The following is a 16864-nucleotide window of genomic DNA, read 5'->3' as shown; positions in this document are numbered from 1 at the left end:
GCTTGGACCTCTATTTGTAATAGGTCTAAGTGTTGCTGAGACAGTCTGTGTGTTTTGGGTGGCACATCTGGAGGGAATGTTGTGAATTCTATGCAATAACCATGTTGGATAATTGATAGGACTCATGCGTCTGTGGTAATATGTGGTTAACCTCCCCCTCAACTGGTGACAAGTGTTGGGGTGATGTGACATTGAAGTCACTGTTTGGTCTGGATTGGTTTGGTTGCTTGGAACTTTCCCCTTCCTCTTGGGAATTGTCCTCTATGGGAACCACGAAACCCTCCCCTTTGGTATTGTGCCTGATTGGTGGGTCTGGTTTGAGAGGTGGAAGGCTCTGATGTTTGTTGCCGAAAACGTCCTCTGAATTGTGGTTTTCTAAAGGTGCCTCTGACTTGTGGGGAATAGAGCGCGCCCATGGCTTTGGCCGTGTCCGTGTCTTTTTTCAATTTTTCAATTGCTGTGTCAACTTCCGGCCCAAACACCTGTTCTTGATTAAACGGCATGTTCAACACCACTTGTTGAATCTCTGGCTTGAATCCAGAACTTCTCAACCATGCATGCCTGCAAATGGTTACTGCCGTGTTGACAGTTCGTGCTACCGTGTCTGCAGAGTCTAGTGCGGACCTTATCTGGTTGTTAGATATGGCCTGTCCATCTTCCACTAACTGTTGGGCATGTTTCTGGTGTTCCTTGGGCAAGTGCTGTATGATGTGTTGCATCTCGTGCCAGTGGGCCCTGTCGTAGCGAGCAAGTAGGGCTTGCAAATTTGCAATCCGCCATTGATTGGCTGCTTGTGCCATCACTCGCTTGCCCGCTGCGTCGAATTTTCTGTTTTGTCAGGCGGTGGAGCGTCTCCTGACGATTGAGAGTTTGCCTTTTCCTTGCCACCCCTACAACCACTGAGTCCGGTGTAAGTTGTTGTGTTATGAACACAGAATCTGTTGGGGGAGGTTTGTACTTCTTCTCAACTCTAGGCGTGATAGCCCTTCCCTTTACAGGCTCCTGGAAGACCTGTTTCCCGTGCTTGAGCATGCCTGGGAGCATTGGCAGACTCCGATAGGAAGCGTGGGTGGATGCCAAAGTGTTAAACAGTAAATCATCCTCCACTGGCTCTGTGTGCATTGCTATGTTGTGGAACGTAGCTGCCCTGGATAGTACCTGCGTATATGCAGTACTGTCTTCTGGTGGTGACGGCTTTGTTGGATAACAATCCGGACTGTTATCCGATACTGGTTCATCATATAAGTCCCATGCATCAGCATCATCCTGTGTCATCCCAGTATGTGTGGGTGACTGCATTATAGGTGTTCCCACTGGTGACAGTTGTGGTGAGTGCAGTGGGGATGGTTGTGGTGATAACCTTGGTGGTGGGGATAACCTTGGTGGTGGGGATTTGTCTCTAACCATTTTTGCCTTAGGTTGATTTTCTGGCTCCTAAAATGCAAGTTTCCTTTTACATTTGAGTGGAGGTAAAGTTTGTATTTTTTCAGTCTCTTTCTGGATATGTGTAAGGAAATGCCTCCTTGGCATGGTTACCCCCTGACTTTTTGCCTTTGCTGATGCCAAGTTATGATTTGAAAGTGTGCTGAGGCCTGCTAACCAGGCCCCAGCACCAGTGTTCTTTCCCTAACCTGTACCTTTGTTTCCACAATTGGCACACCCTGGCATCCAGGTAAGTCCCTTGTAACTGGTACCCCTGGTGCCAAGGGCCCTGATGCCAGGAAAGGTCTCTAAGGGCTGCAGCATGTCTTATGCCACCCTGGGGACCCCCTCACTCAGCACAGACACACTGCTTGCCAGCTTTTGTGTGCTAGTGGGGATAAAACGACTAAGTCGACATGGCACTCCCCTCAAGGGTGCCATGCCAACCTCACACTGCCTATAGGTATAGATAAGTCACCCCTCTAGCAGGCCTTACAGCCCTAAGGCAGGGTGCACTATACCATAGGTGAGGGCATAAGTGCATGAGCACTATGCCCCGACAGTGTCTAAGCAAAACCTTAGACATTGTAAGTGCAGGGTAGCCATAAGAGTATATGGTCTGGGAGCCTGTCGTGCACGAACTCCACAGCACCATAATGGCTACACTGAAAACTGGGAAGTTTGGTATCAAACTTCTCAGCACAATAAATGCACACTGATGCCAGTGTACATTTTATTGTAAAATACACCCAGAGGGCATCTTAGAGATGCCCCCTGAAAACATACCCGACTTCCAGTGTGGGCAGACTAGTTTTCCCAGCCTGCCACACACCAGACATGTTCTGGCCACATGGGGAGAGTGCCTTTGTCACTCTGTGGCTAGTAACAAAGCCTGTATTGGGTGGAGATGCTGCTCACCTCCCCCTGCAGGAACTGTAACACCTGGCGGTGAGCCTCAAAGGCTCACCCCCTTTGTTACAGCGCCACAGGGCATCCCAGCTAGTGGAGATGCCCGGCCACGGCCCCACTTTTTTGGCAGCAAGGCCAGAAGAGATAATGAGAAAAACAAGGAGGAGTCACTGGCCAGTCAGGACAACCCCTAAGGTGTCCTGAGCTGAGGTGACTGACTTTTAGAAATCCTCCATCTTGCAGATGGAGGATTCCCCCAATAGGATTAGGGATGTGCCCCCCTCTCCTCAGGGAGGAGGCACAAAGAGGGTGTAGCCACCCTCAGGGCTAGTAGCCATTGGCTACTAACCTCCCAGACCTAAACACACCCCTAAATTGAGTATTTAGGGACCCCCAGAACCTAGGAAGATAGATTCCTGCAACCTGAAGACGAAGAAGGACTGCTGACCTGAAGCCCTGCAGAGAAGACGGAGACACCAACTGCTTTGGCCCCAGCCCTACAGGCATGTCTCCCCACTTCAAGAAAAACTGCAAGTGATGCATCCCCCAGGGTCCAGCGACCTCTGAAGACTCAGAGGACTACCCTGCATCTAAAAGGACCAAGAACTCCTGAGGACAGCGGCCCTGTTCCACAAAGACTGAAACTTGCAACAAAGAAACAACTTTTAAAAGGACTACACGTTTCCTGCCGGAAGCGGGAGACTTTCCACTCTGCACCCAAAGCCCCCGGCTCGACCTGCGGAGAAACACTACAGGGAGGACTCCCCGGCGACTGCGAGCCCCTGAGTAGCCAGAGTTGACCCCCCTGACCCCGCACAGTGACGCCTGCAGAGGGAATCCAGAGGCTCCCCCCTGACCGCGACTGCCTGCTTCAAAGAACCAGACGCCTAGGAAACCCACTGCACCCGCAGCCCCCAGGACCTGAAGGATCCGACCTCCAGTGCAGAAGCGACCCCCAGGTGGCCCTCTCCCTTGCCCAGGTGGTTGCTACCCCGAGGAGCCCCCCCTTTGCCTGCCTGCTTCGCTGAAGAGACCCCTGGGTCTCCCATTGAAACCTATTGCAAATCTGATGCCTGTTTGCACTCTGCACCCGGCCGCCCCTGTGCCGCTGAGGGTGTACTTTTTGTGCTGACTTGTGTCCCCCCCGGTGCCCTACAAAACCCCCCTGGTCTGCCCTCCGAAGTCGCGGGTACTTACCTGCTGGCAGACTGGAACCGGAGCACCCCCTTCTCCATTGAAGCCTATGCGTTTTGGGCACCACTTTGACCTCTGCACCTGACCGGCCCTGAGCTGCTGGTGTGGTAACTTTGGGGTTGCCCTGAACCCCCAACTGTGGGCTACCTTGGACCCAACTGTGAACCCTGTAAGTGCTTTACTTACCTGAAAAACTAACAAATACTTACCTCCTCCAGGAACTGTTGAAATAGCTTACTGCCATTTTTGCCAACACTGTACATGCTATTGTGATGATTCAAAGTTCCTAAGATACCTGAGTGAAATACCTTTCATTTAAAGTATTGTTTGTAAATCTTGAACCTGTGGTTCTTAAAATAAACTAAGAAAATATATTTTTCTATATAAAAACCTATTGGCCTGGAATTGTCTGAGTGTGTGTTCCTCTTTTATTGTCTGTGTGTATACAACAAATGCTTAACACTACCCTCTGATAAGCCTACTGCTCGACCACACTACCACAAAATAGAGCATTAGAATGATCTCTTTTTGCCACTATCTTACCTCTAAGGGGAACCCTTGGACTCTGTGCACATTATTTACTTTGAAATAGTATATACAGAGCCAACTTCCTACAGTGGCAAAAGAAATACTGCAGCCCATAGGGATCTCTTGGAAACCCAATACCCTGGTTACCTAGGTACCATATACCAGGGAATTATAAGGGTGTTCCAGTGTGCCAATCGGAATTGGTAAAATTAGTCACTAGCCTGCAGTGACAATTTTAAAAGCAGAGAGCGCATAAACACTGAGGTTCTGGTTAGCAGAGTCTCAGTCCTACAGTTAGGCACCACACAGGGAACACATACAGGACACACTTCATGAGCACTGGGGTCCTGCATAGCAGGATCCCAGTGATACAGGCAAAAACAAATACATACAAGTAAAAATGGGGGGTAACATGCCAGGCAAGATGGTACTTTCCTACAGCTACTATGCTAAGAGCCGCACATCCTCTCTGCAGAGAATGTATGACCCTGCTCCTCCCAGTTTGTTGATGTACAACATTGCGGTAGTGTTGCTGTCAAGACCTGTACTGACTGACCACGAAGGGATGGGAGGAAGGCCTTGATAGCCAGACGTACTGCCTGTAACTGCAACAGATAGTTGTGAAACATCTGTTCTACTGGAGACCAAAGACCATTGATCTCCAGATCCCACAGATGCACTCCCCATCCTACAGTGGAGGTATCCATTATGACTGTAGTCACCAGTGGTGGAAGACAAAAAGGCCTTCCTTGCGATAGGTTGCCGTGCACACTCCACCCCAGAAGATCCGCTGCAGTGCCTCTGGAGATTGTTATTGACTCCTTGAGATCTTATTTACGTTGAAACCACTGCTTGCGGAGGCACTACTGGAGAGCCCTCATGTGCCAACGGCCATGAGTTACCTGCATACTACAGGAAGAGAACAGAACGAGCAGGCTTAGGACTTTTAGGACCAGAACATCCGCTCCACTCTGTAACATTGGAATCATAGCCTGAATATCCTGAATTCTCTGAGGAGGAGGAGGAAAGGCATGATTCGATGTGTGTGTCCAGTACTGCCCCTATGAACAGGAGGCGCTGAGAGGGTTCCAGATGAGATTTGGGCACGTTCAATGAAAAGCCCAGGTTGAAGAACAACTGGGTTGTCATCTTCAGATGGTGCAACACTAACTCTGGGGACTTGGCTTTGACCCGCCAATCGTCCAGGTAAGGGAATACCAAAATTCCCTTCTAAGATGCACTGCAATCACTGCCATCACCTTTGTGAAGATTCGAGGTGCGGAAGTAAGATCAAATGGGAGGACCGCAAACTGGTAGTGCTGCAACCCCACCATGAAAAAGAGATACTTCCTGTGCTACTTCGGAATCGGGATGTGAAAAAACACATCCTGAAAGTCGATAGAAACCATCCAGTCTTTCTTGTCCAGCGCAAGAAGCACCTGTGCGAGGGTCAGCATTTTTAACTTCTCCTGTTTGAGGAACCAATTCAAAATCCTCAAGTCCAGAATGGGCCTCAAATGACCATCTTTCTTGGGAATCAGGAAATAGCTTGAATAATATCCCTGATCTCTTTTCTGCTCCGGAACCAACTCCACTGCGCCATTCACGTAGAATGCTGGTGCATTGGGAGTATTCAAAAGGTGAGGAATCTACAGGTAGATGTATCAATCAGAATTATGTTATCTTGTGACATTTGCTGAGCTTCAAAGGCAGAGGTCAAATGTCGGGTTATGACACCTGACAAAGTACTCTTTTTTTTTTTTTTTTTTTTTTTAACATGGGGATTGATGTTTACAAACTCCACTCACTTTACAGTCAGAGCAAGAGAAGTAAAGAAACTATGTGAGAATTATGCTAGTGTGAAAGGAAAGGCTGAACTATGTCATTTTTTGTAACACATAACAAAATAGAAATACGTGTATACATTCAAGACTTAGGCAAGCAAAAACACCCATCCCTACCAGCCCGTCTCGCAATATGGCAACACTCAGGACATATTGCCTCACAGATTTATCAATTTCTATCTGACCCATTTGCAACACAAACTTCAGTATTGTACAGAAAATGGGATAAATATTTAATTGAAGATCTACTTTGCTAATCAATCAATCAAAGCATTTGTAAAAGCGAACTAATCACCCTTGAGGGTCTCAAGGTGCTGATTGGGGGTGGGCGGGTGTGTGTGTGTGTGAAGGCTGCCACTGATCGAACAGCCAAGTTTTGAGGTGTCTCCTGAATGTAAGTAGGTCCTGGTCTGTCGCAGGTGGGTGGGAAGAGTGTTCCATGTCTTGGCGGCAAGGTGGGAGAACAATCTGCTACCGGCGGTCGTTCTGTGGATGCGTGGGATGGTGGCGAGGGCAAGGTCAGCGAAGCAAAGCTGTCGGGGTGTAGAAGGAGAACGGTCTGTTGAGATATTCTGGTCTGGTGTTGTGCAGTGCCTTGTGAGCATGGGTGAGGAGTTTGAACGTGATTCTCTTGCTGATGGGGAGCCAGTGTAGGTCTCAGGTGGACTGTGATGTGGCTGTGGATGTCCAGGATGTGGCGTGCGGAGGCGTTCTGTATGCGTTGCAGTCTCTTCTGGAGTCTGACCATGGTTCCTGCATAGAGGGCGCTGCTGTAGTCCAGTTTGCAGCTTACAAGGGCTTGGGTGACCATCCTTCTGGTTTCAGTGGGGATCCATTTGTAGATCTTATGAAGCATGTGGAGGGTAATGAAGCAGGAGGAAAAGACAGCTTTGACTTGCTGGGTCACTGATAGCGATGAGTCCAGGATGAATCTCAGGTTGCGTGCTTGGTCGGTGGGTGTCGGTGCGGTTCCCAGTGTGGCAGGCCACCAGGAGTAGTCCCATGTGGAGGGGATGGAGCTGAGGATGATGCCCTCAGTTTTGTCAGAATTCAGTTTCATGCAGCTGTTCATCCATTCGGCGATGGCTTTCATTCCTTCCTAGAGGTTGGTTTTGGTGGTGGCAGAGTCCTTGTGAAGGAGAGGATCAGCTGGGTGTCATCGGCGTATTAGATGATGTTGAGGTTGTGAAATCGGACGATGTTTGCGAGCGGCGCCATGTAAAAGAGGGTCAGGTTGAGGGACGATCCATGGGGGACGCCGCAGGCGATTTTGGAGGCTTCAGAGCGGAATGGAGGGAGATGGACTGAGTTCTGCCGGTGAGGAAGGAGGCGATCCAGTCCAGGGCTCTGTTGCGGATCCCTTCCTCGTTGAGGCGTGTGCGTAGGGTGTGGTGGCAGACGGTGTTGAACGCGGCCAAGCGGTCCAGGATGAGGGCCGCGGTTTCACCATTGTCAAGTATGATCCTGATATCGTCAGTGGCAGCAATGAGGGCAGTTTCAGTGCTGTGGTTGCTGCGGAATCTGGATTGGGACGGGTCCAGAGTGTTCTCCTCGAGAGAACAGGTCAGTTGTTTGTTGTTAATTTTCTCGAAGACTTTTGCCAGGAAGGGAAGCAGGGAGATGGGCCGAGGTCTTGAGGTCCCCTGGGACCGCCTTGGGTTTCTTGAGGAGGGCGTGGATCTTGGCGTGTTTCCAGCTCTCTGGGAAGGTGGCAGTCTCAAAGGAACAGTTGATGATCTTCCGTCCGGAGTTGTGGTGCGATGACGGAGCTTGCTTTGCTGAAGATGTGGTGAGGGCAGGGGTCGGGTGGTGAGCCGGAGTGGATGGTGCTCATGGTTTTGATGGTGTCATCGCTGTTGATGTGGGTTCAGGGGAGCAGGAGGCTGGTGAGTCTGTGGTGTTGGTGGTTGACGTGGGGGTCTGGGTATTGAAGCTGTCATGGATGTCTGCGATCTTGCAGTAGAAGGTGGTGGCTAGGGAGTCACAGAGGTAATTCTGATGGCGGGATCTTGATGTTGGAGAGTTCCTTCAAATGTTGAAGAGCTCCTTGTAGCTGTGTGCGTTGTTGGCCATGCGTTCTTTGAAGGCGGTTCTTTTGGCAGTTCGGATGAGTTGGTGGCGTCAGCGGATGGCGTTCTTGAAGGCTGTGTGGTTGTCCGGTGTCTGTTCTTGGCGACACTTTTTCTCAAGTCTTCGGCATGTTTGCTTGGATTCTTGGAGGTCGGCGGTGAACCAGAAGGCCTTTCTGTCGGTGTGTCTGTTAGAGCATTTCTTGACCGGGGCAAGAGTGTTGGCACAATCATCGATCCATTGCCTGAGGTTGCGTGCTGCTGTGTCTGTGTTGGCGGTGTCGATCAGTGGGTTCCGGGAGAGGGTGGTGATCAGCTGGTCTGTTGTAGGTTTCTCGAAGGAGAAGTGGATGCAGGGGTGGTCGGTCCAGTGGAGTTTGGTGGTGTGGCTGAAGGAGGCGTTTGCTGGTGGAGAAAATTGGGTCAAGCGTGTGTCCTACAGAGTGGGTGGGTGTGACGAGCTGGTTGAAGCCGAGGTTGTCGAGCAGAGTGATGGAGATGTCGTCGTTGGCCACATCACAGTCGACAACTGGCAAAAAAATTGGCAAGCTCTCATTACGTAACAAAATTGTCCTCTCTCTTACAATCTAAATTCTTCACCATGAGCCTCCTACATTGTACTCCATCTAGGTTACATAGCCTAAAGCTGCGAGAAAACGACAAATGCTGCAAATGCAACCAAGAGACTGGATCTCACCAATACATGTTCTTTGACTGCGGGACACATACTGGCATCCAATACAATTTTTTTTTGTAGAGATCTGACATACCTATAACGCTAGGTTTTGCTCTGGTTACTCTTGGTCCCTGGGCCTCAAGATCCACCCTGTCACTTGACGTCAATGATATGGCTTTTTTTTTTTAGATCTCCTTCTGACCATTGTGCTAAAAGTTATCCTCTCCGAATGGAAATCTTTTAACCTTCTCTCTAATCATACTTGGTGGGCATGGGTTTCATTTCTATAAAGGCACATACCTTTCAGGCTAATTTCCAGTCTTACCCTCAAATTTTCAACACAGTATGGCATATCCTAGATAAATACACTGGAATTAATAATAACGGGAGTACAACATAATCTAGGCCACAATCCTAATACCTAAACAATAAAACGCTCTTGGCTTCCGGAAATCTCACTCATGCTCCTCCCCCATTTCCCCTTCCCCTCACTTCCCAGTTCCCTTGATTGTTCCCCCTGACATTGGGGCGATTTATCACTACAATACACAACTCCACAATGCGACATCAACTTACAAGTTTTACCAGGTTTGTACCCACTCACTTGAGTGCATATAGGTACCCTCTAGAGCTGAACTTACCAGGCTCCGTGGCGGTTCCAAAACCATCATTTGAGTATTATTGTCCTTACATTTCAGTAATAACGTAGCCCTGAATGTACAATGACTTACAATATCCTAATGATACTCATCTATCATGTGTTTGCTGTTATTGTATCAACCACCCATCATCTATCTGTCTCGCAATATCATCTGATTTGTATGTTGTTTCACTAAAATGAATAAAATAGTTTGAACAAAAACAAAAATATGAAGCACATTTTTTTGATTTTCCAATGTGTAATGTAAACAAGAATTTTAATAGGATCAAAATAAATCGAGGAGCTTTACTTGGAGATCCACAAAATGATAAATATTCACTGAAACCGGATTTCCACACATCATCATCTGTGTTCTGTGGTACTGAAAATTCTGGACCCGTGTTATAAACGTCGTCGTATCACAACGATTTTGGTATCAGCAGACCGGGAATGATTAGAATAGTATGCACAAGCATTGTATTCATATTCGGGTAACAAATCACCCGAATATCAGAGTTTCCGTCCTGAACCCTCGTGTTCCATTTAAACGACAGCCATTTTATGATTGCCCTCACATAGGCCAATGTCTAATGCTGAAAACGAGTCTGAAGGACACGTACATCTTTGCTGACTCCTCTGTGACCTGGGCAAGCTGACTCCACTGCCTGAAGCCAAACCTGTTCGGCCAGTTTCTTTCCCAGTGGCCGAATGAGATTAGTATCAAAGCACAACACATCATAAAACCTTTTCATCACACACAAACCATGCCTAATCTTACACACACCTGTCCCTGTTTCTTTCTTTATGACTTGCTTTACAAGGAGGAGGTGCCCGTTTATATTGGGGGTCCGTCGATATCTGATGAAAAGTACTAAGCCTTGCCGGGTAATTGATTGAGGGCTGGAAAAACTGGAATATGGGCTTGTCATCATAAACCTGCTATTTCTTTGTAGTGAAAATATGTGAATGGTCAACTGTAAAATAAGGAATGTTTGCCTAAAGCATAATATTTTGTATAAAAGAGAAGGTTAGCTTTGCAAAGAAAGCAGTCTCCTGAGAATATACACCGTGTTGTACTTCTAGGATACCTGTTACTGGCTGCAGCCAATAAACAAGATCTTTGACTTCACCAAGAAGACTCTGTGTTTCTGTAGTCTGAAACAGGAAGGACTCGAAGTCTTAGGGTGTGTTCCCTGGCACCACTGGGTTCTGAAAAATCCAGTACTTCAGTTCCGTGTAGATTTACCAGTGAAACTGGATGTCTGTGCAAACTCAGTGGCCATTAATATGGAAAATGTACTGTTTGTAAATGAAACTGTGCTACGTGTAATGCTTAGTTACATGTTTTTTTTTTTTTTTTTAAATCACCCGCCGCATGTCCATTAAAAGCTGGTGGGTTAAAAAAAGTTTGTTGTTCTAACAATTGGGTTGTGGTTCCAAAATGTTTGGGAAGCACTGTGCTAGACAGTTTAAGCAGGGGGCTTTCCTAAGGCTCCTCTCTGAACCCAACTTTTTTTACATCAATATTGTCCCTAATATCCAACCTGATTTGGTCGTACGGGTTCACCATTATCACCTACGCAGATGATACCCAGCTTATTATAGGACTGAATGGTATACAGAGCCATACGAAACACCAGTTCAAAGAGTCTTGCTTTTGTGGCTTCTTGGTGAACAAGAATGCACTGAAAGAAAACTCAGATATTCGGATGAGCTGTAACTCAACAGGTTCACATTGCCACTTTTCAAAACCCCCAAATCCATGCACTTCTACCCTGGATACTAACCTTAGCTTTAAGACCTACAATATACACAAGAAAAGGGTTGCCTGCCATCAAAAGAAACTGTTTCGCAGATTTAGACGTATCTGCCAGAGAATGACTTCAAAACAGCCACAAAGGCACTGTACCCATAACATCTCGATAGGTGCAACAGTGTACTGGTCGGTATCCCCTAGAACTAGCTGAAAAGGATCTGCAGCCCTCCCTCCTGTCATAAAAAGGTCTGAGGAAATTCAACAGGATAATTCAAACTCAGAGAATTCTACTAGCTTCCACAATGCATCTACAACACAGTCAAAAATGATCTACTAGGCAGTACACAAGAGCATCCACTATACCTAATAGCCACAATTAAGAGACCTGGGAGTGTTCATATTTAGGGTCCCTGTATATATATATATATATATATATATATATATATATATATATATATATATATATATATATATATATATATATATATATATGTTTTCACTTTTATACCTGTATTTATCCATATTTATTTTTTTGGCCATCTTATTGGCACTCATCCATACTTATTTTGTGTTTTGAGAGTGAATGGACTCGTAAAATTGTATATTTCCACACTTACTTAACTCTTAAGACACAGACTCATACATGGAAGCTTGTCTTGTTTTAGCAAATTAAGCAGCCACATATAACAAATCACTACACCAATAGGTGCATTTTAGCTTTATACTACAAATATATGTCAACATGTGCCTGCATGTAAGGAAATGTGATCTTATTTGTAACTCCCTGTGCATAAGTTCAGCTTTTGTCTGAAATTCATGAAAGACAGCATGGAGAGTATTTCCCAAAAAGCACACTTTTCAGTATTTTTCCGCTTTAAAAAAATATTTCTAACAGGAAACACATTGTTTTTTTGTCTGTATTTATCTGTAAAAATCAGTAAAAAGGAAAAACTAGGAGCCTTATTCATGTTATATGTCTTAGCCACCTAGGCAGTCAAACCCAGTAAGTGCACAGAGGAAATAAAAACAGATGTCATGTCGCCTTTCTGCTTTTCGCAAAGGTAAGAAGCTCCATTCATTCGAGCCCTGCTAGACAATCCACTTCAGAAAACTGCTGCAAGCCCTCCTGTTACACACATCATCATGGTGTAATTTCTCGCTGTGGTGACTCACACACCACCCTCAAACCTTTTGCTTCTGATTACATCCTCCCGGGCCTGCATCCACCTCACAGTGCCACTCCCCCACCCCTCCTGTGGGCAACCCACCTCAACTGAAGGCTGCATACCCATGTTCTCCCCATGCAGTGTCGTGTCTATCCTTCATTAAGCATTTGTATCCCACACCTTAGGACAGCGATGAATAAAACATACTATGCCTAAGGAGAATGCTGATCACTACTTGTGGACAAGCTGGTGATCATGTCTGAAAATTGTGGACACTCTACTGAGATGATAGGCATGAAGTGGGATTTCTTTTTTCCCCCAGACGAAGCGCCTGTTCGGCTTTCAATAAACAAAAACACACACTTGTCACTGATCACCTCGGACACATCTGTGCACTAGAAAATCAATACGGAAACAGGATTATCTCTTTTTATACATATATATTTTTCATTTTAATTTCTTTTGTTGGTTTAAAATGGATACTTATAATAAAAAATAACTCCCGTCCCATTTGTCTGAGATCGTTTCCCTTTACCACCACCTCTGAACCATTATCTTTTCCTGGCGTTCTGTGTTTTTTGGCATCTGGCAAGAAGCGTATTGCTGTTTGTTCCAGTTTGATACACTTTCCACTTGCATCAAGGGAGTGAAATATAGACTGGTCAGAGGACTTTTCTTATGGCCTTTTAAAGTTTTAAGTGTCTGTGCATGGGGATAGCCCACGCTGCTGTACACACCTCATCTCATCTCATGCAACTCTTTCAGAGTATCTTTTCCCCCAGATACAATGCTCACAGTACCTATGAAAAGATGTGCAAGGAAGAAGATATCTGTATGGATGCTATTCAAAGAACATTTTTGTCACAGAATGACAAACTGGTAGGAGAATTGTGCTCTTCATGAACAGCTTCCTTCCAGACCCAGGACAGGGGTTATACTGATGCAGACCAATGCCCTCAGATGGCCAGAACAGGGGTGACAAGTCCCAACCAGAGAAGTCTCACATTGGGGACACTGGGCAAGGGAGACTGTGATGTCCACTGACACTGCAGTGCTATCCCACCATAAATACCCAAAGGGGTAAAAGCGAGGATTATGGTAGGATGTAACCCCCACCACATACTGGTAATTGTAGAGATAAAATAGATATGTACACACCTGAAATTAAGGAAAATGAGAAGGGATGGGGAAGTCCGAACTCACAAAATATTAATAAAAATAATTAAAAAAATTGGTGGTGGGCAATGCTGCAGGGAGTCACTGCACAAAGTTGCTTGATATTTTTTTTCAATCCCTGGCTGGTAGAACCTAGCTGCTTAACAAGTCCTTGACTAGGCTCTGGGAACAGATCAGCATCCCACTCCCTCCCTAGCTGCCCACAAGTATACTGCGCCCCACCAAAGGATTGTCTGCTGTGCTTAGCGACTGGTTACAAATGTACATGCATGTGACCAATCTCCTGGCCCCTGACTGGTGGAGCGTGCTGCGGTTCAAGAGAGCAGCCGGAGTCTGTGCATTGCTGTCACTTGAAGAAAAGTGGATCTCATACGGAAATCTCATAGGTTGTTCCCCCCACCCCTGAGACCTTCTTCACTCCGCTGCTGTTTCCACTGCTGCCACGAGTGGGGCTCAGGGGAGCCTGTCCAGGAGGGGGCGATGGGGAGGCAGCGCGGCCAAGGTTCTTCGGCTGCCCGTTGGACTTGCTGTATGAGGCCTTCATCTGAATCTCATCCCTGAAGAGACAGAAGGTACATGTCAGGTCAGCGGTGGTGCCAGCAGTAAAATAATCTGTGATGAAACTGAAGGAATGAATAACTTCTCATAATGGGTGCTATATGTATGAAGTCATAGATGCTATAAAAGGTGCTGTAATTAATATTTAGTCCAGTTATGACAACGTGGCTACATTGAACAAACGTTTATTTCAGTTAAAAATAACCTGATGAATACCCTGGCGCACAACTAACTGGAGTGACACAAACAACTCATCTGAGACATGAAAGCACGGCAATGGAGTTCAAAACCCACCAGAGTTGTGTGGTATCCCCCTCTACCCTGCACCCCAAACATTATTTAATTCTGACACAATTTTGTTAAATAAAGTGATGATCAACCGTGGTCCTCAAAGGGCTTTACAAGTAGCTGTCAGTGACGCCAACTTCTCCATTCACCTGCATCTCCCAATCCAAAATATAAAAGAAAGACTTAAATTGGACAGCTCTTCGCTTAATAAAGGGTGACCCACAAAACGTTCAAAACAAAAAAGCCCCAAAATCAAAAAGAAAAGAGCTTGGGAAAAAATGTTTAGATTTCTTCTACATTAGAAAAATCGGTCTATGGTGATGAAGGAAGTTGGCTCTGTATATAGTATTTCAAAGTAAGAAATAGTGTGCAGAGTCCAAGGGTTCCCCTTAGAGGTAAGATAGTGGCAAAAAGAGATCATTCTAATGCTCTATTTTGTGGAAGTGTGGTCGAGCAGTAGGCTTATCAGAGGGTAAGTGTTAAGCATTTGTTGTACACACACAGGCAATAAATGAGGAACACACACTCAAAGACAATTCCAGGCCAATAGGTTTTTATTTAGAAAAATATATTTTCTCAGTTTATTTTAAGAACCACAGGTTTGAGATTTACAAACAATACTTTAAATGAAAGGTATTTCACTCAGGTACCTTAGGAACTTTGAATCAACACAGTAGCATGTACAGTTTTGGCAAAAATGGCAATAACCTATTTTAAAATTGGACACTGCAAAATTCAACAGTTCCTGGGGGTGGTAAGTATTGGTTAGTTTTACAGGTAAGTAAAGCACTTACAGGGTTCAAAGTTGGGTCCAAGGTAGCCCACCGTTGGGGGTTCAGGGCAACCCCAAAGTTACCACACCAGCAGCTCAGGGCCGGTCAGGTGCAGAGGTCAAAGTGGTGCCCAAAACACATAGGCTCCAATGGAGATAGGGGTGCCCTGGCTCTAGTCTGCCAGCAGGTAGGTACCCGCGACTTCGGAGTGCAGACCAGGGGGGTTTTGTAGGGCACCGGGGGGGGGGGGAGGGGGGGGGGGCCGGGGGGGTGGTGTGGGGGGAGACACGAGTCAGCACAGAAAGTACACCCTCAGCGGCACAGGGGCGGCCGGGTGCAGAGTGCAAACAGGTGTCGGGTTCGCAATAGGTTTCAATGGGAGACCCGGGGGTCTCTTCATCGATACAGGCAGGCAAAGGGGGGGGGGGGCTCCTTGGGGTAGCCACCACCTGGGCTAGGGAGAGGGCCACCTGGGGGTCGCTCCTGCACTGGAGATCGGATCCTTCAGGTCCTGGGGGCTGCGGGTGGAGTGTGTTTCCCAGGTGTCGGGTTCTTTGAAGCAGGCAGTCGCGGTCAGGGGGAGCCTCTGGATTCCCTCTGCAGGCGTCGCTGTGGGGACTCAGGGGGGTCAAATCTGGCTACTCACTGGCTCGCAGTCGCCGGGGAGTCCTCCCTGTAGTGTTGGTTTTCCGCAGGTCGAGCTGGGGCGTCGGGTGCAGAGTGCAAAGTCTCACACTTCCGGCGGGAAACGTGTGGTCTTTAAATGTTGCTTCTTTGTTGCAAAGTTGCAGTTTCTTTAGAACAGGGCCGCTGTCCACGGGAGTTCTTGGTCCTTTTATATGCAGGGTAGTCCTCTGAGGCTTCAGAGGTCGCTGGACCCTGGGGGACGTGTCACTGCTGCAGTTTTTCTTGAAGTGGGGAGACAGGCCGGTAGGGCTGGGGCCAAAGCAGTTGGTGTCTCCGTCTTCTCTGCAGGGCTTCAGGTCAGCAGTTCTCCTTCGCCTTCAGGTTGCAGGAATCTGATTTCCTAGGTTCTGGGGAGCCCCTAAATACTGAATTTAGGGGGGTGTTTAGGTCTGGGAGGGCAGTAGCCAATGGCTACTGTCCTTGAGGGTGGCTACACCCCTCTTTGTGCCTCCTCCCTGAGTGGAGGGGGCACATCCCTATTCCTATTGGAGGAATCCTCCAAAACCAAGATGGAGGATTTCTAAAGGCAGGGGTCACCTCAGCTCAGGACACCTTAGGGACACTGTCCTGACTGGTGGGTGACTCCTTGTTTTTCTCATTATCTCCCCTGGATTTGCTGCCAAAAGTGGGGGCTGTGTCCAGGGGGCGGGCATCTCCACTAGCTGGAGTGCCCTGGGGCATTGTAACACGAAGCCTGAGCCTTTGAGGCTCACTGCTAGGTGTTACAGTTCCTGCAGGGGGGGAGGTGTGAAGCACCTCCACCCAGAGCAGGCTTTTGTTTCTGTCCTCAGAGAGCACAAAGGCCCTCAACCACATGGGGTCAGAAACTCGTCTCAGCAGCAGGCTGGCACAGACCAGTCAGTCCTGCACTTAACAATTGGGTAAAATACAGGGGGCATCTCTAAGATGTCCTCTGTGTGCATTTATTAATACATCCAACACTGGCATCAGTGTGGGTTTATTATTCTGAGAAGTTTGATACCAAACTTCCCAGTATTCAGTGTAGCCATTATGGAGCTGTGGAGTTCGTTTTTGAAAAACTCCCAGACCATATACTTAATATGGCCACAACTGTACTTACAATGTCTGAAAATAGCATTAGACACTGAAGGGGCATTTTGCTCATGCAGCTATGCCCTCACCTGTGATATAGGACACCCTGCCTTAGGGCTGTAAGG

At 47.1% G+C, this 16864-nt stretch overlaps 1 protein-coding gene across 1 annotated transcript in view; it reads right to left on the bottom strand.

The window, feature by feature from the left end:
- Positions 1-12624: 12624 nt before the first annotated feature.
- The window catches only part of ZDHHC5 (zinc finger DHHC-type palmitoyltransferase 5), a 404963-nt gene continuing 400723 nt past the window's right edge, over positions 12625-16864 (bottom strand). Inside the window, exon 12 of the mRNA XM_069233064.1 lies at positions 12625-13937. Within this exon, the coding sequence (XP_069089165.1) occupies positions 13748-13937 (190 nt within the window). The 3' untranslated portion in view covers positions 12625-13747. The remainder of the gene's footprint in view (positions 13938-16864) is intronic.

This window comes from Pleurodeles waltl, chromosome 4_2 (assembly GCF_031143425.1).
Source record: "Pleurodeles waltl isolate 20211129_DDA chromosome 4_2, aPleWal1.hap1.20221129, whole genome shotgun sequence".
Classification (NCBI taxonomy): Eukaryota; Metazoa; Chordata; class Amphibia; order Caudata; family Salamandridae; genus Pleurodeles; species Pleurodeles waltl.
Note: the sequence above shows the minus strand (reverse complement) of the source record. Positions and strands in the feature narration are given on the sequence as shown.